Below are 24,443 nucleotides of genomic sequence, written 5' to 3'. Positions count from 1 at the left end.
ATGACATGTTGAAGGCTGCGGAGAACATGGCGCTGTTTCTCCGCTCCGGGGAAGTACTGGACGACGAAGGGTACTCTGTTGGTTGCGTCCCGTGTTTGTCTTCTGAGGAGGTCTATGCAATTTTTCGCTGTGGCCCGTCGGAACTGTCGATCGACGAGTCGAGCGTCATATCCCGTTCTTATGAGGGCGTCTTTCAGCGTCTTTAGGTGTCCATCGCGTTCCTCCTCGTCTGAGCAGACCCTGTGTATTCGCAGGGCCTGTCCATAGGGGATGGCCTCTTTGACGTGGTTAGGGTGGAAGCTGGAAAAGTGGAGCATAGTGAGGTTGTCCGTGGGCTTGCGGTAGAGTGAGGTGCTGAGGTGCCTGTCTTTGATGGAGATTCGTGTGTCCAAGAAAGAAACCGATTCTGAGGAGTAGTCCATGCTGAGTTTGATGGTGGGATGGAGCTTGTTGATGTTATTGTGTAGTCTCTTCAGTGATTCTTCGCCGTGGGTCCATAGGAAGAAAATGTCGTCGATGTATCTGGTGTATAGCGTTGGTTGGAGGTCCTGTGCAGTGAAGAAGTCCTGCTCGAACTTGTGCATGAAAATGTTGGCGTATTGGGGTGCGAATTTGGTCCCCATGGCTGTTCCATGTGTTTGGGTAAAGAACTGGTTGTCGAAGGTGAAGACATTGTGATCCAGGATGAAGCGGATGAGTTGTAGGATGGCGTCTGGAGATTGGCTGTTGTTGGACACTGCGACAACGGATGAACGGACAAAGCGCAACAATCGCCAGACAGGAGGGTTCCCTCCCAGTCGGGGAACACTTCAGCAGTCAAGGACATTCAGCCACCGATCTTCGGGTAAGCGTTCTCCAAGGCGGCCTTCGAGACACACAACGCAAAATCGTCTAGCAGAAATTGATAGCCAAGTTCCGCACCCATGAGGACGGCCTCAACCGGGATCTTGGGTTCATGTCACGCTACACGTAACCCCACCAGGGGGAAAAAAAAATTATCTGTTTTTAATACAACTGGCCATTCTCTCTCTTTCTCTTCCTTTCGGATGTTTCTCTCTCTCTCCCCCTCCCTCCCTCCCTGTCTGTCTTTGGTTCTGGCCGTTTGTATATTCAGTTGTCTGGTATCTAAGGTTTCTCTGTCTGAACACTATTCAATTCATTTGATGGCCTTGATAACGGGCAGTTGGAAAGATTATCTGTAATCACCAGGCATTGTTCTATGACTATATATGCGGTAATTTTCAATGAATCTCGACACTCACCTGACTAAGGAGAAAGCCTCCGAAAGCTTGTGATTTTCAAATAAAACTGTCAAAATATTACAAAACCTTCTTTGCCCTTTTTAAAGAGATCAAATTATCACAAAAGTCCACCATGAACTGGTTTTTCCTGCTTTGAAGGGCCACTTGTGAAATATTGCCAAAACCAATATATAGCCCCACAAAATCTTTTTCCGTAGTAATAGTATGACCATTGATGTGACACAACATGTAGTAACTGTTTAAGCTGCATTGAGGCCAGACCTTCTGCGAGTTCATTGAAAATATCAGTTCAGAATCCTGGAAAATGCACAACACAATTTTCTGTCTGAAAATCCAGCTAAAGAATGCCACTGGATGGGGTCTCCTTTCTGCTTGTTTCTCTTCCCCCTCCCCCCCTTCTTTGAGACCCTGCATTTTTCATAGGTGGCAAAAATACCAGAGTCTAGCTCCTCCAGTGGTCCCTCTCCTGCTCCATTGCAACCTATCTAGTCTCCCTCAGTCTCTATATTTTATCAATACCACTATGGTCATAGCTGCTTGGAACGTTCTTCTCTTGTTCCTTTGTTCTACACCGGCTTCCTGTTCCACATAGCCTCGCTGTGTTGAAATGAAGACATGACATTCTCTCCTAATTCTTCTTTCCCAAGCCATTATGGAACTCTTTTTTTCCCCCTTCCCCCAATCTTAAGGCTTTTTAAACCTAAACGTGGTGTCCCCTAATAAATCTCCCTTTCTCTACTCTCTTCAATCTTGGGGTCTTGAGCCTTCACCTCGGTTTCTCAATTTAAACCACTTGTAGTGTACATAAAAAAAAAATCTGAAAATAATAATAGGTGCTAATAATGAAGACAGGATAGTTTTTATTATATCTAATGTTTAATTTCATGAAAAATGGCAATACTGTAGTTAAACCTGTTTTGTTTGATACATTATCTAAAACAGTTTATTTAAAAAGTCAGTTTAACATCAAAACCAATATTTGGCCCCACAAAATCTTTTTCTGCAGTAACAAACAAACCTCACAACTAATCCTGAATTTTTTGGCCGCATTACTTGGGCTCCATTTCAGAGTTTTGTCATAGCGTGTGACAACACACGCAGAAATGTCATTTTAACCGCTGATTGTTTAACCACTTCAAGTCAGTGCCAAAGATTGGATTGTTGAGAATTAAGATAGCCCCCATCCCATAAACTAAAGCAGGGGCACTACAATTGGCTTCACTGCCGTTGGGTTAGGGAAAAGAAGCAAAATTAGCTGGGGTCCAACTCCTGACCACTATTTAGTGTTTTTTCCCCACTAGAATGTGTGTGAATCTGCTGTGATCTCAGTCAAAAACTGCCAACACTCACAGTCTAGTCTCACTCACACACAGCCTCTTGGGCAAAGTACCAGAGGGCTGACAGTGTTTGTAGAACCACACCCCAGGAATCAATGCCTTCAGGAGAAGGGGAGAAAATTAGAAACCAAAATATATATATTTTTTAAAAAGTGAATTCATGGTATATGCATATAGTTGTTGCATTGTTGATATATGGGCAAGTCATTAACTCTTTTGGCCAAGCATAACTGCTTTGACAGACCTACAGGCTAAAAGGGAGCATTTTTGATTCACTGCAATGAGTAAAACCAGTAGTGGCCAGAGTTTTACTTCCCTTCAGAACTTTTCATTGTTCTGTGGCTGAGCTGCTGCTTTGAAAAAGTATATACGATAAATAATTGTTAACTATTTAAAAATAGCAAGAAACTCATTAACATTTTTTTCCTTGACCAAGTTTTTTTTAATAAAAATGATGGATCAAGGAAACAGTTCACACCTGATTTACTGTATTTTTGGTGTGCTCCAAAACAATCTGTATATCAAAATCTATTTCATTACATTTTTTTTTTAAAAAGGGGTAGGGACGGTCCAATGAGTTTTTTTTAATAAAGGCACTTAAATTGAGAGACAAATTCCCTCTTAGTTGTAATGTGAAGTAAAATGCCATCTTAAGTGCCTACAGTTAAACCAAGAGTGCATTAATAATGGCCTCTAAGTGCTGTTGGGACCTGTAAGCTACAAGACCACCTGTGTTGGCCCATTTCTCAGTTTCTTTTGCCCCTTCATCTGGCTTGTTGTACTGCAACTCTGGAAAGCCACCAGGGCCTCCATCCTTTAGCTCAGTCAGAGCTTTGGTGAGGTTCACAATCCCCCCTCCTAAGGATTTCAAGATGGCATGAGGGGCACAGGTATCCCATTTAAATGTGGTGTCTTCTGTGAAGACATAGGCATCTGCTAAACCAAGGATAGTGCACAAGCTCTTGTATCCTGCCCCAGAAGCATAGTACATTCTTTCACCACAGAGAGGAGCTAATGCTTTCTTTATGTCTTCCTTTTCACTTGAACTCATAACAGTTGAGAGTTGGTTGTGGTGTGTAGGAATCTGCTTTGGTACAGAGTGGATATTGATGTCCTTGTAGGAAATACCCCAGTAATATTTCCCCCGCCACCTACAAAAATAAATCCGTATTAGAGGAATAGTTTCACACATTAACATATCTAATGAGAGTTTTTTTGCTTTAAGAGATGGCCTCATCACCCCTAGGATCTTGCTTCCATCAAATGGCCTTGAAACTGGTTTGAGTGTCAACTAATTATGATCTGGAGATGGACTGAAGCAGACTGGTGGTCTTCTACAACATGGAAAATGAGGAGTATTCCATTCGAAGAGACCAAGTAGCTGCACTAAAAGAAAGGGACTGATGTCTCTTGTTGGTGCTGGTTTTGATATGTTCCTCTCAACACCTATTTGTACAGGGTGCAGTATTTAGATTGGGCTCTCACTAATCAAAATACTATTCTATTGGCCATGTTGATGTGGTACAACTGACACCCTTTGGGTCTAATACTGAAAACCAACGTACCTTAAATTGGGGTCCACTTCATTAAATGGTAAGTTGATGACTCCCATTATTGGCTGCCCTGAATTTCTGTCAAAGACGCCGATAAGTACAGCAGCAGATTTCAGACCATATGTGTGGATGCCATCTTTGAATTTCTCTTCAAGTTGCCCTTTGATGTACTGATTGGTTGAATCTGTAAACAGAAATTCTGCAGTTTTATATATATATATATACATACATACATACACTTCAGCAGAAACCTCAAGTATGATGAAGTGGTCACTTTTTTTAAAATACAAAAAGGCAATGTCTATTCAGTCAGTCCAACTTCATTTAGTTCTTTGAAATATGCGGTACCAGTAAATCTCAGCCAGTTGTACCTTTTTTCTTGCTTTTACTTTCTCCCATTGAAATCCCAACTAGGATGTTGGCGTTCCCATCCCACCCTCAAGAAAGATTTTTACTTGACCTTCCTCCAGAGGGAGTATTTTCCAGTCAGAAAAGGAGGGAGGCGTGAAAGGGGGAGTCTCTTTCTGCAATGCTTGAGTGGGCGCCTCCTAGACAATCAACTATTTGATTTATCTTACCCTACTCTTACCCAATCTTGGTGCTGTCCTTCACTATGGGCCTAGGTCTTCTTCTAGGTTTCTCAGTTATAAAACAGAATGGGAACGCTGCATTGACTGTGTTCATGGAGATTCCACAAGATCGAAGACCCCACCTGAAACCATGATGCACAGGGCTAAATTAGGGTGGGGAGAATTTATTGTGTAAAAGGGTTAAAGGTTTCACTTACCAATAGGATCAACCCATATCCCAATGGTGTCAATAGGGATGTCTATTGTTAGTTTTTGTAAGTCTGGACCATTAATGTGGACATCTTCATGGATAGACTTGGCCAGAAGGCCAGCAGCTTTCAGATTCCCATCTAGCACTTCACTCAGCAACTCGGCTGTCTCTTGCTCTGTTTTGCAGACTTTCACAGTAATGGTTTTACCTGTAACAGGAATAAGAGAACAGGTAGAATCTTGCTGGATATGGGCTCACCAGGGTTGTCAGAATACAAGTGGTGATCTCAATTCAAAAACATTGGAACAGTCCAGGTGTGCCAGCCTTTTTCATTCTTGTACTGACTGTATATTTTAGTTGGAGATAAACAAAGGCACATACATAAGTTCCATTCAAAAAGGAGCACAGTATGATTAAAACAAAGCAACTACATACTTTAAGAGTCCAAGTGAGTCTTGTCTATAACATCAAGATTGTGTCCTTTTCTTGTGATCTGATATTTGTAGAGTCACTAGAGTGAAACTAGTTTTCTTCTTGGAGAGGGCCTGCTAGCACCACTTCGATGCTTTTACTTAGACATTTGGTTCAGACCTGATTCTCAGGAGAGTGACCGCCATGTCCACCAGCTCCCAAAACAGAAACCCATTGTTTCGTGCATGCAGAGGTGCTATCAGCAGACACTGAGCTTTGAGCACTGTGTGTGCATGACTGTTTTAAACTCAAAACCAATCTGATGGGGAGGCAGTCTTATGCGTCACAGTGCTTCTATTGTGACTCACTATTGTCGACGTAATGTGGTTTACCTTTGAATGTTAAGAATTTGGGAATTTTTAAATCCCATTATGGATGCAGAGGGGCAAGTACATTAACCTCCAGTCGTCACACCAATATGCGATCAAAGGACCACTGTGACGTAGGGGCCGGAACTGATTTATACTATGCTGATAATAGTATTGCATTGGCAGAGATGCCTTGAGGAAAGATGAGTCAACAAACAATTTTAAGGCTAATCCTGCCCAAATTGCTTCAAATTCCTTCTAGCAATCTGGCTCAACAGCATCATAATAAATCAGTGACCCTAGCTACATGAATTTGATACTTGTGGTTCATTCTTTCCCCCCCTTTGATCCTAGTTGGCAAAACTGGGTAATTCATTATTACGGGGTGATTACATGCAGCTGATTATGGTTTTGAAATTGATGAACCAACCAATTCAGAAAATTCTTGACATTTGGTGTGCACATAAATCCTAAGAGCTAATGTTTGGCAACATCTGATTATGAGTTTGTCGACATCAAGCGATCTGAAACACTAGTATGACTGGTTTTAGTATTTGTTGCTAAATGCTGGTTTGGCAGATTATATACAGAATAATTCACCCCCTGCAATCACATCACATTGTCCAGCAAATTAGTTGTTAAAGGGAAAAGCAGATTTGTTGCAACAAGAATATGTAAACATAGAAAATATGAGCAAGAGTAGGCCATTCGGCCCTTCGGGCCTGCTCCGCCATTCAAAATGATAATGGCGGATTGTCTAACTCAGTACCCTGTTCCCGCTTTTTCCCCCATATCCCTTGATCCCTTTAGCATCAAGAAATATATCTATCTCCTTCTTGAATACATCTAATGACTTGGCCTCCACTGCCTCCTGTGGTAGAGAATTCCACAGGTTCACCACCCTCTGAGTGAAGAAATTTCTCCACATCTCGGTTCTAAATAGCATACCCCGTATCCTGAGACTGTGACCCCTGGTTCTGGACTCCCCAGCCATCGGGAACATCCTCCCTGCATCTAGTCTGTCTAGTCCTGTTAGAATTTTATATGTTTTGATGAGATCACCTCTCATTCTTCTAAACTCTAGTGAATATAGGCCTAGTCCACCCAATCTCTCCTCATACGTCAGTCCTGCCATCCCAGGGATCAGTCTGGTAAACCTTTGTTGCACTCCCTCCATGGCAAGGACACCTTTCCTCAGATAAGGTAGACCAAAACTGCACACAATACTCCAGATGTGGTCTCACCAAGGCCCCGTACAACTGCAGTAAGACATCCCTCCTCCTGTACTCAAATCCTCTTGCAATGAAGGCCAACATACCATTCGCCTTCCTAACTGCTTGCTGCACCTGAATGCTCGCTTTCAGCGACTGGTGTACAAGGACACCCAGGTCTCGTTGCACCTCCCCTTTTCCCAATTTATCACCATTCAAATAATAATCTGCCTTTCTGGTTTTACAACCAAAGTGGATAACCTCACATTTATCCACGTTATACTGCATCTGCCATGTTCTTGGCCACTCACTCAACTTGTCTAAATCACATTGGAGCCTCTTTGCATCCTCCTCACAGCTCACATTCCACCCCAGCTTTGTGTCGTCTGCAAACTTGGAAATGTTACATTTAGTTTCCTCATCCAAATCATTGATATATATTGTGACTAGCTGGGGCCCAAGCACTGATCCCTGTGGTACCCCACTAGTCACTGCCTGCCACCCGGAAAAAGACCCGTTTATTCCTACTCTCTGTTTCCTGTCTGTCAACCAATTCTCAATCCATGCCAGTATATTCCCCCCCAATCCCACATGCTTTAATTTTGCACACTAACCTCTTGTGTGGGACCTTATCAAAATCCTTCTGAAAATCCAAATACACCACATCCACATTCTCCCCTATCTATTCTACTAGTTACATCCTCAAAAAGCTCCAGTAGATTTGTTAAGCATGATTTCTCTTTCATAAACCCATGCTGACTTTGTCCAATCCTGTTAATGCCTTCCAAGTGTTCTGTTATCACATCTTTTATAATAGACTCTAGCATTTTCCCCACTACTAATGTTAGGCTAACTGGTCTGTAATTCCCTGTTTTTTTCTCTCCCTCCTTTTTTAAATAGTGGGGTTACATTTGCCACCCTCCAATCTGTAGGAACTGTTCCAGAGTCTATAAAATTTCAGAAGATGATCACCAATGCATCCACTATTTCCAGGGCCACTTCCTTTAGTACTCTGGGATGTAGATTATCAGGCCCTGGGGATTTGTCAGCCTTTAGCCCCATTAATTTCCCGAGCACTTTTTTTTTTACTAATACTGATTTCCTTCAGTTCCTCCCTCTCACTGGACCCTTGGTTCCCTAACATTTCCGTGGGGTTACTTGTGTCCTCCTTTGTGAAGACAGAACCAAAGTATGTGTTTAATTGTTCTGCCATTTCTTTGTTCCCCATTATAATTTCCCCCATTTCTGACTGTAAAGGACCTTCATTTGTCTTCACTAATCTTTTTCTCTTGACATATTTATAGAAGCTTTTACAGTCAGTTTTTATGTTCCCTGCTAGTTTACTCTCATACTCTATTTTTCCCCTCTTAATCAATCTCTTTGTCCTCCTTTGCTGAATTCTGAACTGCTCCCAATCCTCAGGCTTGCCGCTTTTTCTGGCAATTTTATATGTCTCCTCTTTGGATCTAATACTATCCCTAATTTCTTTTGCAAGCCATGGTTGAGCCACTTTTCCTGTTTTATTTTTGTACCAGACAGGAATGAATAATTGTTGTAATTCCTGCACACGTTCTTTAAATATTAGCCATTGCTTATCCATTGTTATCCCTTTTAGTAAAGTTCCCCAATCTATCCTAGCCAACTCACACCTCATACTTTCGTAATTTCCTTTATTTAGATTCAGAACCCTAGTTTCGGATTCAACTACTTCACTCTCCATCTTAATGAGGAATTCTATCATGTTTTGGTCGCTCTTCCCTAAGGGACCCCGCACAACAAGATTGTTAATTAATCCTGTCTCATTGCACAATACCCAGTCTAGGATCGCCTGTTCTCTAGTTGGTTCTTCAACGTATTGGTCTAGAAAACCATCACGTACACACTCCAGGAATTCTTCCCCCACAGTATTATTGTTAATTTGGTTTGACCAATCTATATGTAAATTAAAGTCTCCCATGATTATAGCTGTACCCTTCTTGCATGCATCTCTGATTTCCTGTTTAATACCCTCCCCTACATCTCCACTACTGTTTGGGGGCCTATAGACAACTCCCACCAATGTTTTCTGCCCCTTGGTGCATACAGATTCCACATCGTGATTTTCCGAGCCAATATCCTTGCTTACTATTGCATTGATTTCCTCCTTTACTAACGCTACCCCGCCTCCTTTCCCTTTTTGCCTGTCCTTCCTAAATATTGAATACCCCTGGATGTTCAGTTCCCATCCTTGGTCACCCTGCAGCCATGTCTCCGTAATCACAACTATATCATAACCGTTAATATCTATCTGCGCTGTTAATTCATCTACCTTATTGCGAATGCTCCGCGCATTAAGACACAATGCCTTTAGACTTGTCTTTTTAAGATTGCTAGTCATCATGGTTTTATTTTGCACTATGGCCCCATTTGTTTTTTGCCCTTGTTTTCTCTGCCTTCCACTATTGCTTCTTCCCTTTCTGTCTTTTGTTTCTATCCTTGTTTCCCCCTCCTCTGTCTCCCTGCTCAGGTTCCCATCCCCCTGCCATTCTAGTTTAAACCTTCCCCAACAGCACTAGCAAACACCCCCGCGAGGACATCGGTCCCGGTCCTGCTCGGGTGTAACCCGTCCAGCTTGTACAGGTCTCACCTTCCCCAGAACCGGTCCCAATGTCCCAGGAATCTAATTCCCTCCCTCCTACACCATCCCTGCAGCCACGCATTCATCTGGTCTATTCTCCTGTTCCTATACTCACTAGCACGTGGCACTGGTAGTAATCCTGAGATCACTACCTTTGAGGTCCTGCTTTTTAATTTGTCTCCTAACTCCTTAAATTCATCTTGCAGGACCTCATCCCTTTTTTTAAAACCTATGTCGTTGGTACCGATATGGACCACGACTACTGGCTGTTCACCCTCCCCCTCCAGAATGTCCTGCAGCCGCTCCGCAACATCCTTGACCCTAGCACCAGGGAGGCAATATACCATCCTGGAGTCACATTTGCGGCTGCAGAAACGCCTATCTGTTCCCTTTACAATTGAATCCCCTATCACTATACCCCTGCCACACTTCTTCCTCCCCTCCTGTGCAGCAGAGCCACCCGTGGTGCCACGAACTTGGCTCTTGCTACTTTCCCCTGATAATCCATCTCCCCCGACAGTATCCAAAGCGGTATATCTGTTTGAGAGGGAGATGGCCCCAGGGGACTCCTGCTCTACCTGCCTAGTCCTTTTACTCTGTCTGGCAGTCACCCATTTCCTTTCTGTCTGTGTAATCTTTATCTGCGGTGTGACCACCTCACTGAACGTGCTATCCACGATAGTCTCAGCATCACGGATGCTCCATATTGAATCCACCCGCAGCTCCAGCTCTGAAATACGGTTAGCCAGTAGCTGCAGCTGGACACACTTCCTGCACACATGGTCGCCAGGGACACTGGTAGCGTCCATGACTTTCCACATAGTGCAGGAGGAGCATATCACGGGTGCGAGCTCTGCTGCCATGACTTGCCTTAGATTTACCCTGCGCTCACCTCTCGGACTCTCCTCTCGGACTCTCCTCCCGCTCTCGTAAATGGTGACATGACTCAACAAGACTGCGAATTGTGGCAAAGTAAACTTCCACTGAAGTTCCCAACTGCAGTTTAAACATTTATAGCCCAGAAATTACACTGCAGTATTGTACAAATGAATTATGTATTTTATGTTAATACCACACCATATGATTTCTTAAAAAAAACTTTAACAGCAGTATTCCGATACTTTATTCAATTACTCTGCTGATGTTCTGATCCATTTTAACCTTTAAAGTGATCAGTACTACAGTTGATTTTCTAACTACATGGAGTTCTTGTGTACCCTGCAAAACTAAGGTTGAAAGTTCACAAGTGTACTGCCCAGATGGCTCCAATTAGTAAATGCACTGCCTGGTGTGTGATAGAGCCATACAGATTAGAAAAATAAATCTGGACAGTTCCTCTCTAAGGTAATCAAAACATGTTCAGGAGATCACAGTGACCATGAGGTTCTGGTCTTTGTCTAGTGATCCCTGTTGGAAAGTGTTTTAATGTTCCGGTGGTCCCTGCCTGGGCTCATGCACCTGTGGGAGGTCCAGAAGTACTGTTGCCATCAGCGGAACTGAACCCAATCAACAAAAGTCAGTACCTTCAGAAGCAGAGAGAAGAAAATTGGGGGAGAAAGTTTACAAATGATGTTTCTTGCTGAAATGCTAGTCAGAAAAACTATTTGCAGAGTCTCACCATCAACATCACTTTCAAAGTCAAAAATGACCAAGAATTATGATTGATGTTAACATCCCTTCATTTTATTCTATCCATGTGAACTTTGTGATGGTTCCACTAAAACAATGCTATCAGGGTATCAGCATAAAGGAGTTACTAAGCCTGCCAGTGTGAGGGAGCTGAATTAATGTCTGTGGATACAATCAATCAATCAATCTTTCACTTAAAGCTGTTTCATTATCAACTGTGTCTGTTGCTTCAGCTCCCTCCCACGTGAAAACTTGACTGCACTCTGCATAATTGTGGAATATCTGATAAGTATATTGTAACGTACCCAAACCATTTTCAAACTTATTGGATTCCTCTCCAGCGATGTGAGGTGCAAGTTCTGGAAACTGATTTGACACACAATTAATAAAGCACAAGATAGCCAAGCAATTAGCAGCTACAATATCAGATTTTAAAAACAAATCATTAATGAGTTTGTATACGACATCAATCCATTTTCTCACCAGGTCAGCCCCTAACTCTAGCACAGCAACAGTTGAGGGCAAAATGGAAGCTGGGTTCACCACCTTCCTCTTCCCTCCACCAGAGTGGGGGGGGCGGCAAGTAAAACTAGAGTCTCATATGAACTGATTCCAAGGATTATCATTGTTTTATTCATTTTTCTTTGTTGGAATAGCTACAAGTAAAAAAATTAGATTTGGATTTTTTTTAAATAAAAGAAGTGGCTAAAAAGGATCATGCTGTTATTTACAGGGATGCCCAGTACCTGGTGCAGCCCAAAACATCTCACAGCAACATTTGCCAATCTGCTGGCCAGTGTATAATACAGCAGACACATTCCCTGTTCAAGTGCGATCTTTTTCACTGGTTAAAATAAATTAATTAATGCCTCTGTTAAAATAGCAGACAAAAGTATATTTATGACATTTTTACCCTAATTGTCACACATTGTAATTGTAAGACCTTTAAAGTACATTTTTTAAATGATCTTTACACATGATTACTTAGCAAATGACAGCACTCCATTTACAAACAGAACAACTTGTTCTGAAAGGTTTGTCACAATGACACAGACCCTTTCCCTTCCACCTCTCCCCATCACATTTTTATTTAAGTTCTTGGGACAACTTTCTTGCTCTAAGATGAGAGGCCAGAACATGGTCAGCTGACCCTCAACGGTGGGAACGGAATATTCAACAGTCAGCCTAGGATTCTAACAAGTCAGATACAAGGTTATGCTTCCATCGCATGGCTCAGGATGTGCCTCAACCCCCAACCCTTGAAGTGCTCACCATAGTAGACAAGCATGATGGTTCCATTTCTAACACTGCCAGAGCAAGACTACTAAATGAATGCAGAACTTGAGTGCAGTTTTGTACTATGAGCTCATGTGACTTGGGAACTGCATTGTGATTACTGATTACAGGAAAGGGACCCCTTATTTGAACCCAGACACATGGTTTGAGTGCAGTGTTTCATCCAGCCTGCCTTTCAGTACCTTTTCCGCAATGTCATGCTTAATCACTTCTTGAATGATGACATCTGCCAGAGTCTTGAAATCCTGTACAAACTTCTTATTTTTATCTGTTCCTTTTTTCTCTTCAATCAGAAGTTGGAACAGGGTCTCCTCTCGTTTACAAGCTCGAGCTATATTTGCAGATTTCTCAGAAGCACAGATCAAGGCGGTTAGGATACTGGCCATAGCTGCGATGTGGTAACCTTTTAAGCACTGCTTAAAAAAAACAGAAATGTTAAGGCAGGTGATGCTGACTACTTATTTATTGAAGGTTCCTATTGTCTAATCCACATCCCCCCACCAAATGTTCTCTTTTCTGATTTCCCCAGGCTGTGTAATAACACCTGTGGCCAATAGGGGCAGTCAGGAGACCAGCTCCAGAACCTGTGCCATTGTGACTCGGTACAAGTCTCTTTCTGATATTTCCCCTTCTCTCTGTAGGAAAGTGTCAGCACAGCAATACAACAGAGCAGGAACTCAGTGGACTGTGTGAATAGAATCTGCATGTTGCCTCATTATGAGGCAGATTTCTTACATTTTTAATGACTACAGCGTAAAAATTCAATAATAATGCCACTGCCACTCACGAACACAAAACACTATCAAAGACAATTCCTTGTATAACACCACTATAAACTGCTGAATTTAAAAATGAGCCAGGTTATAATTCTTACCTAACTAAAGCTTTCTAAACTAAAAAAGGAAATAAATGCATCATGGGATATCACAGCTGTGTGGACACCTGATTCTAACTATAGCAGTCCTGGCAAAATTAGGGAAAAAAGTTTTCAATATTTGTTTTAAAATATAAAATTTGATATCCAGACCTTGCCTGCACAAATAATTAAAATGTTGTTATGCATAAAGCATTAACTGACACCAGCGACCCAACTCAAACTGCCAAATAAAAAGGTCGTACTAATGTTTAGTCGTCATTTGCTCTTTTCTAACAGCAGAAGTTCCACACAGAATTGGCAGTACTGAGCAGCCTTGCCTTTATCACTGGCTTGAAACATTAACAGTGAGCCCATTCTCAGCAGTCAGAGGACCAATCATCAGTTGCAAGAGTTGACCAATAGAGAATTCGTTTTCTAAGATTCTTGAAAAACACATTCTTTCTGAAAGAGTTTCTGTGGTTTCCCATGTGAGAAACCCATTGGTCAATGAAAATGGAGTAAACTGGAGTCAGCAAAGGACTTACAGATCACCATCAACGTCTCCCCTCCTCTAACCAGGCTGTAGATGCTGAAGACTTGTGCTCCAGAACTAGCTGCGCCTCTAGCCAAGCTGTTCCAGTACAGCTACAACACTGGCATCTACCCGACAATGTGGAAAATTGCCCAGGTATGTCCTGTCCACAAAAAGCAGGACAAATCCAATCCGGCCAATTACCGCCCCATCAGTCTACTCTCAATCATCAGCAAAGTGATGGAAGGTGTCGTTGACAGTGCTATCAAGCGGCACTTACTCACCAATAACCTGCTCACCGATGCTCAGTTTGGGTTCCGCCAGGACCACTCGGCTCCAGACCTCATTACAGCCTTGGTCCAAACATGGACAAAAGAGCTGAATTCCAGAGGTGAGGTGAGAGTGACTGCCCTTGACATCAAGGCAGCATTTGACCGAGTGTGGCACCAAGGAGCCCTAGTAAAATTGAAGTCAATGGGAATCAGGGGGAAAACTCTCCAGTGGCTGGAGTCATACCTCGCACAAAGGAAGATGGTAGTGGTTGTTGGAGGCCAATCATCTCAGCCCCAGGACATTGCTGCAGGAGTTCCTCAGGGCAGTGTCCTAGGCCCAACCATCTTCAGCTGCTTCATCAATGACCTTCCCTCCATCATAAGGTCAGAAATGGGGATGTTCGCTGATGACTGCACAGTGTTCAGTTCCATTCGCAACCCCTCAAATAATGAAGCAGTCCGAGCCCGCATGCAGCAAGACCTGGACAACATCCAGGCTTGGGCTCATAAGTGGCAAGTAACATTCGCGCCAGATAAGTGCCAGGCAATGACCATCTCCAACAAGAGAGAGTCTAACCACCTCCCCTTGACATTCAACGGCATTACCATCACCGAATCCCCCACCATCAACATCCTGGGGGTCACCATTGACCAGAAACTTAACTGGACCAGCCATATAAATACTGTGGCTACGAGAGCAGGTCAGAGGCTGGGTATTCTGCGGCGAGTGACTCACCTCCTGACTCCCAAAAGCCTTTCCACCATCTACAAGGCACAAGTCAGGAGTGTGATGGAATACTCTCCACTTGCTTGGATGAGTGCAGCGCCAACAACACTCAAGAAGCTCGACACCATCCAAGATAAAGCAGCCCGCTTGATTGGCACCCCATCCACCACCCTAAACATTCACTCCCTTCACCACCGGCGCACTGTGGCTGCAGTGTGCACCATCCACAGGATGCACTGCAGCAACTCGCCAAGGCTTCTTCGACAGCACCTCCCAAACCCGCGACCTCTACCATCTAGAAGGACAAGAGCAGCAGGCACATGGGAACAACACCACCTGCACGTTCCCCTCCAAGTCACACACCATCCCGACTTGGAAATATATCGCCGTTCCTTCATTGTCGCTGGGTCAAAATCCTGGAACTCCCTTCCGAACAGCACTGTGGGAGAACCGTCACCACACGGACTGCAGCGGTTCAAGAAGGTGGCTCACCACCACCTTCTCGAGGGCAATTAGGGATGGGCAATAAATGCTGGCCTTGCCAGCGACACCCACATCCCATGAACGAATAAAAAAATTTTTTAATTCAGTACCAGATTGTCCTGGCTCAGAGACAGTATGTGTGTGTAATATGTAGAACAAGATCTATACACAAGGTTTACTCCCAGTCTGCCTCTGATCAGCAGATCTAAAGAAAGACTTGGATTTATAAAGCAACTTATCACATTTCTCAAACATCTCAAAAGCACTTCAGATCCAATGCCTGCCTTTGAAGTGAGGTGACTGATGTAAGCAGAGGCAGTAGCCATTTTGTGCACAGCATGATCACACAATGAGCAATGAGATGAATAATGATTTTTTTTGGGCTGGTGTTGGTTGAGGGAGGAATGTTGGCCCCAGGATACTGGGAGAACTCCTTGCTATGGAATGCAAAAATCAAAAAGAGAAACCCTGCCCCCCAAGTAAATGTATGGATATCTCCCCTTATAACACTGATCATTATGTGGCAATCTAGATGATTACAGTTCCTTTTAATGTAGTAAGACTTGCACTAAATGTGTAACTGAGCCATTTAAACCCAACCACACAGCTTCTTACCCACTTTCTAATCTGTAATAAAGCAACAATTTATGTGGCTTTAGGCCTTATTACTGAGCAGAAGAAATATATTGGACAGTCTAATATCAAAACAGAAAGTGTTGTAATGTACAGCAGGTTAGTCAACAGCCAAAAGATAAAGTTCAGATGTCACTCTTCATGCTACTGAAAGCTGGTGAAGTTGAGTCAGTTCAGCAACATTCGCTGTACTGCAGGCTCAGTGTGATTGGCTTGCGTCTGACAAGGGTCCTACATGGAGAGATTTAAACAGGGATTACAAATATACAAAACTCACAAGTGCTGTAGGAGTGAGCAAGATAAGGCAGGGGGTGCCAGTGATGATTGTGTACTGTACACACTGCACACTCCGCAATGACGTTCCACACCAGTGATGTGCTCTGACCAGAACTCACTGCAGGAATCCCTGCACAAACAACCACACAGGAAAAGTGCCTCCACAGGAAGATTTTCCATTATGGTTTTTATTTTTTCCCTCAAATGCTGCCATATGATTTTCCAAGTTAAAACAGTAGAAGAGTACAGATTATTCCTTCTACACCATAATGGGATGAAATTACGAACATACTTTAAAGTGGTAATTTTTTAAAAGCAGATTTTGATCTTGGGAAAACTTACATTGCAGTTAAACAAGGATTTCTTTTTGAGTGATTATGGGGTAGTCAGATACATTTGATCCGTAAAGCACTGTTACACTAACCATCAATTATCCATGACATATTCTAATTCCACCTAGAAGATGGATAGATTAAACTCGTGGGTCTTGTATTATACTTCTCTGTATTTTTGTAGTCAGACATCTGTGCTTTGGGATTTACCTGCGTTACCTCATTAGGCATTTCAGGTTAAATTACATTTAACAAATAGGGTCAGCTACAGGGATCTCCTTTACTGTGCTGCAATTCATAGAATCAGACAGCCCCATCCTGCCTGTGCCAACAAGCAAGGAAATTTAAATTGAAACTTTACATATTATGTCTCAGAATTGCTCATACTGGAAGTGTTTTAATACTATGAGCGGTATGAAATGGAGGCAGTTCCAAATAAAATTTCTGTATCAAATTCGGTGTGACCAGTTTCAGAAAACACTGGCACTCTGTTTTGCTATTTCTTTTCTTCCAATTTTTGCTTTTTTTTCCCCCCCACTGTTTCACAAGTCTCAGTAGCCTTTGCTGTTCAGCGACTCCCACTGTGCGCAGACGTGTACCTCAGATGAGGACAGGAGTGGAATTGGCTGCAATGCCTCATCAGTTCTTTGGCCCTTTTTTTGGGTGGGATTCACTGGCAGAGGCTGGAATGCCCACCTGCAGTATACTAATGACCCCGAGGCTACAAAGTCAGCCAAGGTCCGGGGGTTGGGGGGGGTGGAGAAAGGAGGGGGCATCTGCATGGCAGCAGAAGTCCCCTCCCCCCACAGAGATACACCCTAATCAACAGGAGCAGGGAGAGCCTAGGCCAAAGTGTCAGCGGGCTGGTTGATAGTGGGGACATGGCAGGCAATCCCAATCCTGCCCTCATGGTATGTCCACAACGCTGGGAGATGCACAAAAAAAAACTGCAGCCAATTTAACCAGAACTCTGGCAAATTTGTCTTTGGTGCCCAAGGAGGTAAGTAAGCTCCAGGACACTGTTTGCCAGTGGCTCATCACAATCTTAAATAGCAGTTTACCCCCTTGTAACTGGAAATGTCCTCTTCTCTCAGAAACTTGTCAAGTTCCCATACAAAGGATTGTGGTGACCCCCACTTTCACCACATATCTGAGCAGTTTGTTCCCAAGGGCAATAACTCCGCAAAAAGGAATACTTCCTGCCATCTAAGGTAACTCTTTGCCTACAGATTTTAATCAGCATAACCTCTAATCCCATCATCCCTACCCATCTCAACTGACCTATCTAACCAGACTGTATCCAATTCCTTCATCATTTTAAAAACCTCGTTCATAGCCCCTCTAAGCCTGCACTTCTCTGAAATGAATAAGCCCAATTCTTGGAGCCTGCCTTCGTAACCACTAAAGTTTAATGTCATCCTAGTCACTCTCCTCTGCACCCTCTCCAAAACCTCTATCTGTCGCCATATTCAGGGACCAAATGCCTATGAAATATTCTTGAGAAACCATATTTCCTGATAAAAGAGCAGCAAGTGTCATTTTGGGCCCAGTGCAATGTTGGAAATTTTATAGGACCGCCACCTTTCACCCAGGTTTAGAACTGGACAGTAAGTTGGTATTTTGAGGCTTTTGTCAATGCAGGGATCAAAAACTGGACCGTTACTGTCTGGCTTTCACATACAAAAATTGCTACCCCCAAAACTGGACTGTCTGCCAAAACACTAGACACTAATACATTAACATTTCCTTTCTGATTCGATCAGACCCAAACCAAATGAAGCCCAATAAATGCAGTTCTGAGTGGAAGATTTATTAAATCTGGGCTCACCAGGATGCCACTGATGGGCACCGCAGCCAACACAAGCAGCTGACTGTGAAGGGCCTTTGTGCATTTCTAAGATGCAGGCTTGGAAAAAAAATACCAGAGGTGTTGTGATGGAATGCGAGAGGAAAAGCTTCACAATAACATTTATTCCAGCATGCACAGTGCAGTTCTCTGAAACATTACAACATCCTAAAGTACACAGAAAGAGCTCAACATAGAAATATTACAGCCTAAGCACTCCACTGTATTCTAGAGCATTGTTCTCAATAGGAAGATCTGTTGAACTGTTTCATAATCTGAATGTTACACAGGGAGACATCGTGCCAGCTTGGCTCAGTTGGTACCACTCTTTGTCGTCTATGTCAGAAGATCGTGGGTTCAAGCCCGCACAGGACGTGGGCACATAATCTGGATAGACACTTCAGTGGAGTGCTGTTTTATCAGAGGTGCTGCCTTTCCCATGAGATGTTAAACCAAAGCCCTATCTCCCTGTTCAGCTGGACTTTAAAGATTCCATGGCACTATTTGAAGAAGAGTACTTCCAGTGTCCTGGCCAATGTTCCTTCTTCACCCAACACTTCCCCTAACAGAAACAGATTAACTGATCATCTATTTTATTGGTGTTTATGGTGCAAAATTGGTTGCTGCATTTCCCTACATAATAAGCCATGCACTTCAAAAAACAACTCATTGTGTAAAATGCATCGAGATGACTCAAGAATGTGATGAGGAACTGTATAAATCCAAGTAATATTACACAGGAAGATATCTGTTCACCTATCAGTTTGCTTTTAGCCACTTCTCTATTAATTGCCGTTTAATTAGGATTCTGTGAGCCAGCTCCTGGCATTTATGCTGTTAAATCAGTTTCCTGGAGGCCAGCAGCAAACTTGTAGACCCAGGAAAAACTCCATTAGATATCTGGCACCGGTCTACGGAAACCCGATTTAACAACATAAACATGGAGAGTCAGCTCATGGTGCTGGGCTCCAGGAATCCAAACAACCAATATAAAAAGGCCTCACAGTGCTCCTACTAAGCATATTTTATGGTTTAAAACTGCTTGTTTGAGACGCCTAGGAACAAACATTCTGTACAAAGCTTTTCCTGATGTGGCACTGCAAACGTAGGCTGCAGGCAGTGCTCTCCATTCATGTCACACATTGTCTCTAAACACTTTGACCCCTTCCAACACCACTGATGAGTTTAGTGTTCAGTAGAACGCCTTCCTGTTTGAGACATAAAAACATGCCCAAGATGATCTGGTCACTGTTACAGTCATGAAGCTGCTCTTGATATTTGAGTAGCCTTTTATTGCTCAATCACCTGACTTCTGATAGTAAGAACTTCATTAGTGAACTTGTTTAGTGAAAAAAATCATTTTTCCTTATAAAACAGTATTATTGTTTTTTTAAAAATTCAATCTCGGGATGTGGGTGTCACTGGCAAGGCTGGTATTTATTGCCCATTCCCCAGTTGCCCTGACTGAGTAGCTCACTTCAGAAGGCAGTTAAGAGTCAATCATGGTGTGCGACTGGAGTGGCATATAGGCCAGATGATTAGTCCAGGCCTCTGGATTACTTGTCCAGTAACATAACCACTACACTACCGTACTATTGTTATTGAGTCCACTGATATTAAGTGTACCAGAATTACAGTATGTGAGCTGAAAACATGCACCTGTTGGCCCAGGGAGACAGGAATTTCCCCGAGGCTGTCAGTCTAAAAGGTTAAAGCATGATAAACAAGTACTTGATTGATCTCTAAAATAATTTGCATCTATCTTCCTTTACAACATTTATGATCATGTCCCAGTACAATAGAATGCACCTCTCTTCTAAGCAGACTGTGCCTTAAATTGTTTGTGTGTCTGCTCTTGTGTAGAGTTGGGTGTGAACTCCACCAGTAGGCTGATGCATTCAAAGTCTCTCAGTGTTTCCTGTTTGTGAAGTCTTAGAATCTTAAAAGTACTTAAGGAGGCCATTTGGCCCCTCATGTTGTGCTGGCTCTCTGAAAGAGCTATCCATTTCACCCCATTCCCCTTACCTTTTAAAATCTAATTTTGGTTTCTGCTTCCCCCCACTGTTTCTGGTAGTGCATTTCAAATCTGAACAACCATGTGTAAAAAACTTTTCTTCTAACACTCTCACCTTCAAGGTCAGAAGGTTGTGGGTTCAAGTCCCAGTCCAGAGACTTGAGCACATAATCCAGGCTGACACTCCCGATACAGTACTGAGCGAATGCTGCACCGTCAGAGGGCCGTCCTTTGGATGAGACATTAAACCGAGGCCCCATCTGCCCTCTCAGGTGGATGTAAAAGATCCCATGGCACTATTCAAAGAGCAGGGGAGTTCTCCCCAGTGTCTTGGGCAACATTTAGCCCTCAACCAACATCAATAAAAAAATGATCTGGTCATTTATCACATTGCTGTTTGTGGGAGCTTGCTGTGCGCAAATTGGCTGCTGCGTTTTCCTACATTACAACAGTGACTACAATTACTTCATTGGTTGTAAAGCACTTTGGGGTGTCCTGAGGTCATGAAAGGTGCTATATAGAATCATAGAATGATTACAGCACAGAAGACGACCATTCGGCCCATTGAGTCCATGCTGGAATGTAAATATAAATGCAAGTTTTCTTTTTTCAAATCCATGCTGGCTGTCATTAACCCATATCTTTCTAGGCAAGTATAAATGTTAACCTGTATTATAGCCTCTAGAAGCTTACCCAGTGTTGGAATGATTGGTGTGTAGTAAACTGGTTTATCCTTTTTGAACAGAGCTATTATATTGGTAACTCACTAGTCCTCTGGCTCAACTTCCATATCCAAGGATGTTAGAAAGATTTTGGTCAGAACCTCTGCTATTCCCTCCCTGACTTCCCTGAGAATTCTAGCATGCAGCCATCAGGGCTCGATGTCTTATCCACTTTGAGTTCAATTTTCCCAGCACTACATCCTTATCTGTTTTAGCTTATCTAATTGCTGTAACACCTCCTCTGTGCTCTTTTATTGCCATCTCTTTGAAAAGCAAAGTCCTCATTTAGTATCTCTGCCATCCCTTCATTCTCTATAAGATTTCCTTTTTAATTTCAAATTGGCCCTACCCTTTCTTTAGCTATTCTTTTTGTTTATAAAATCCTTCACCATTCCCCTTTTCCCCACCATTCTTTCTTCATTCCCCTTCTGAGCCTCTAATCTTTTTTGCTTCTCCTCTCTATTTGGCCTGATTTTTTTTGTATTATTAACCCTAGATTTGTCAAATACCTCTTAAACCCCATTTTAATTTCTTTTCTCATCCAATGAATTCTAGTTTTTGCTGTACCCACTTTACTTGTAGGAATAAGCCTAACCTGTACCCTAATCATCTCCTGTTTAAACATTTCCCATGGTTTGTGCACTGTCCTATTTGCCATCTTTTCTTTCCAATTTATCTGGGCTAGTTCCCTTTTTAGCTTGTTGAAATTGGCTTTTATTCCCCCAGTAAAGTACATTTATCCTTGATTGTTCCCTCTCCTTCTCAGTTTTTAAAATCAAACCTAATCATGTTCTGGTCACTGTGCTCTACATTGCTTACTTGCCCCACTTCATTTCCTAGAACTAGATCCAACATTGCCTCCTTTGTTGTTGGTCTAAAAACATACTGATCGAGAAAATAGTTCTGGACACATTGTAGAAACCTCTCCTTCTCTTTACCGCTCACATTACTTCTACCTAAGTGCATCTTTGGGTAATTAACAACGAGTTACAGGAGAGAAACGCTGGGGGTTCAGATGATGAATATAGGACTTGTAACTCAGTAATACCACCTTAAATGTGGAGATGTATCGCTGCTGGGAGGCAAGCTACCAGTTGGAAATATATAAATAGGAGGAAGCGGGGGAGGGAGGTGATGACGGTAATCAGTGAACAACGCGGAATAGACGTGAGAGACTGTACGAGAGAGATAGGGGAGGATCGTGCGTAAAATGTATCTTACGGAGCCCGCGTTGGTACTGGATTTCTCACCGTGCAGATTTAAAGGAGAAAGCTGCACATTTTAATTGCTCTTAAAGAGATTTGACGTCAATTATCTGTGCACTAAGGATCCAGTAGATCCCTGACCACACAGTACAAACCCCACCGAGAGCCGGCCCACACCTTTCCCCGACCCTCGATCACTCACACTGCCGCGCTCAGTCGGTTAACTTCAATCCTTCCCCCACCCCCCCAGTTCGGTACTCACGGGTCTACAGCTGGACGCTTCGCTTCTGCGACGAGCTACCAGGGGAGAGCAACAGTTAAAACCGCTCCTTCAGCGGAAGCTCGAAAACCCGAGTGTTTTATTCTCTCTCCCACCCAAATTTTGACACAACACCCTCGGTCATTCGCGTCATAATCGCCTGGGGGCCCCAGATCCTTGGATGAATTGTGGGGGCGGCTCCAAGAGGCTCATTCACTGTGCTGTGTTCGTTCAGTGTTAGTTAAAGGGCCCCTCGAATGAATAATCCGAGAAAGGATACTGCATACAGTTTTGGTCTCCATACTTAAGAAAAGATGTGGAGATGCCGGTGATGGACTGGGGTTGACAATTGTAAACAATTTTACAACACCAAGTTATAGTCCAGCAATTTTATTTTAAATTCACAAGCTTTCGGAGATTTTCTCCTTCCTCAGGCAAATGTTTTTGATAGATTTTCTCCTTCCTCAGGCAAACATTTTTGATAGATTTTCTCCTTCCTCAGGCAAACATTTGCCTGAGGAAGGAGAAAATCTCCGAAAGCTTGTGAATTTAAAATAAAATTGCTGGACTATAACTTGGTGTTGTAAAATTACTTAAGAAAAGACATACTTGCTCTCGAGGCAGTACAAAGAAGGTTCACTCGGTTAATCCCGGGGATGAGGGGGTGGACATATGAGGAGAGGTTGAGTAGATTGGGACTCTACTCATTGGAGTTCAGAAGAATGAGAGGCGATCTTATTGAAACATATAAGATTGTGAAGGGGCTTGATCGGGTGGATGCGGTAAGGATGTTCCCAAGGATGGGTGAAACTAGAACTAGGGGGCATAATCTTAGAATAAGGGGCTGCTCTTTCAAAACTGAGATGAGGAGAAACTTCTTCACTCAGAGGGTGGTAGGTCTGTGGAATTTGCTGCCCCAGGAAGCTGTGGAAGCTACATCATTAAATAAATTTAAAACAGAAATAGACAGTTTCCTAGAAGTAAAGGGAATTAGGGGTTACGGGGAGCGGGCAGGAAATTGGACATGCATTTAGATTTGAGGTTAGGATCAGATCAGCCATGATCTTATTGAATGGCGGAGCAGGCTGGAGGGGCCGATTGGCCTACTCCTGCTCCTATTTCTTATGTTCTTATGATAAAAACAAAAACATGCATGTAAGCGATTTGCTGACAGGGGTTAAAAAGTGCACCCAGTACAATTTCTCCAGATCTTTCAGCAGCCACTTCTAGATGGCACGTTAAAGGGTCTATTAATAACGACCCACCCCGTATTTTTGAGGTTGGGGAGAGTGGTAGTGGGGAGAGTGGTAGTGGGGAGAGTGGTCCCGGGGAGAGTGGGGAGAGTGGTCCCGGGGACAGAGGGAGTGGGGAGAGTGGTCCCGGAGAGTGGGGAGAGCGGTCCCAGGAAGAGTGGTAGTGGGGACAGTGGTAGTGGGGAGAGTGGTCCCGGGGACAGTGGTAGTGGGGAGAGTGGTCCCGGGGAGAGTGGGGAGAGTGGTCCCGGGGACAGTGGTAGTGGGGAGAGTAGTCCCGGAGAGTGGGGAGAGTGGTCCCGGGGAGAGTGGTCCCGGGGAGAGTGGTAGTGGGGAGAGTGGTCCCGGGGACAGTGGTAGTGGGGAGAGTGGTCCCGGAGAGTGGGGAGAGTGGTCCCGGGGAGAGTGGTAGTGGGGAGAGTGGTCCCGGGGAGAGTGGTAGTGGGGAGAGTGGTCCCAGGGAGAGTGGGGAGAGTGGTCCCGGAGAGTGGGGAGAGTGGTCCCGGAGAGTGGGGAGAGTGGTCCCAGGGAGAGTGGGGAGAGTGGTCCCGGGGACAGTGGTAGTGGGG

General features: G+C 43.5%; 2 protein-coding genes across 4 annotated transcripts in view; one reads left to right on the top strand and one right to left on the bottom strand.

The window, feature by feature from the left end:
• The window catches only part of pan2 (poly(A) specific ribonuclease subunit PAN2), an 82,129-nt gene that overhangs the window by 49,448 nt on the left and 8,238 nt on the right, over window positions 1–24,443 (top strand). Inside the window, exon 23 of one of the 2 annotated variants that reach the window (XM_067976471.1) lies at window positions 3,825–5,355. The exons of the other annotated variant lie outside the window; for it this stretch is intronic. Coding sequence (XP_067832572.1) covers window positions 3,825–3,883 — 59 coding nt within the window. The 3' untranslated portion in view covers window positions 3,884–5,355. Of the gene's footprint in view, window positions 1–3,824; window positions 5,356–24,443 lie in introns of those variants that run through there. 2 annotated transcript variants of the gene reach the window in all.
• Window positions 2,117–22,778, bottom strand: inpp1 (inositol polyphosphate-1-phosphatase). 2 transcript variants are annotated; one of them, XM_067976475.1, is made up of 6 exons: window positions 22,625–22,778; window positions 12,647–12,880; window positions 11,474–11,534; window positions 4,940–5,140; window positions 4,165–4,336; window positions 2,117–3,750 (listed from the first exon to the last, which is right to left on the bottom strand). In XM_067976475.1, exons 2-6 carry the CDS (start codon window positions 12,848–12,850, stop codon window positions 3,264–3,266), a joined length of 1,125 nt encoding a protein of 374 aa, XP_067832576.1. In that variant the 5' UTR covers window positions 12,851–12,880; window positions 22,625–22,778; the 3' UTR covers window positions 2,117–3,263. The 2 variants fall into 2 exon arrangements, with proteins under 2 accessions (XP_067832576.1, XP_067832575.1); XM_067976474.1 differs by having other exon boundaries at window positions 12,647–12,877; window positions 22,625–22,777.

The sequence above is a fragment of the Heptranchias perlo genome, chromosome X (assembly GCF_035084215.1).
Source record: "Heptranchias perlo isolate sHepPer1 chromosome X, sHepPer1.hap1, whole genome shotgun sequence".
NCBI classification, from domain to species: domain Eukaryota; kingdom Metazoa; phylum Chordata; class Chondrichthyes; order Hexanchiformes; family Hexanchidae; genus Heptranchias; species Heptranchias perlo.
Note: the sequence above shows the minus strand (reverse complement) of the source record. Positions and strands in the feature narration are given on the sequence as shown.

Excerpts from the sequence above, each read along its gene's own strand:
- inpp1 (XM_067976475.1), bottom strand. The coding sequence starts at position 12,850 with ATGGCCAGTATCCTAACCGCCTTGATCTGTGCTTCTGAGAAATCTGCA. Across the intron at positions 11,535-12,646 it reads AGCATGACATTGCGGAAAAG|TTTCCAGAACTTGCACCTCA; the intron begins GTACTGAAAGGC and ends GTGTCAAATCAG. Across the intron at positions 3,751-4,164 it reads GAAGTGGACCCCAATTTAAG|GTGGCGGGGGAAATATTACT; the intron begins GTACGTTGGTTT and ends TTATTTTTGTAG.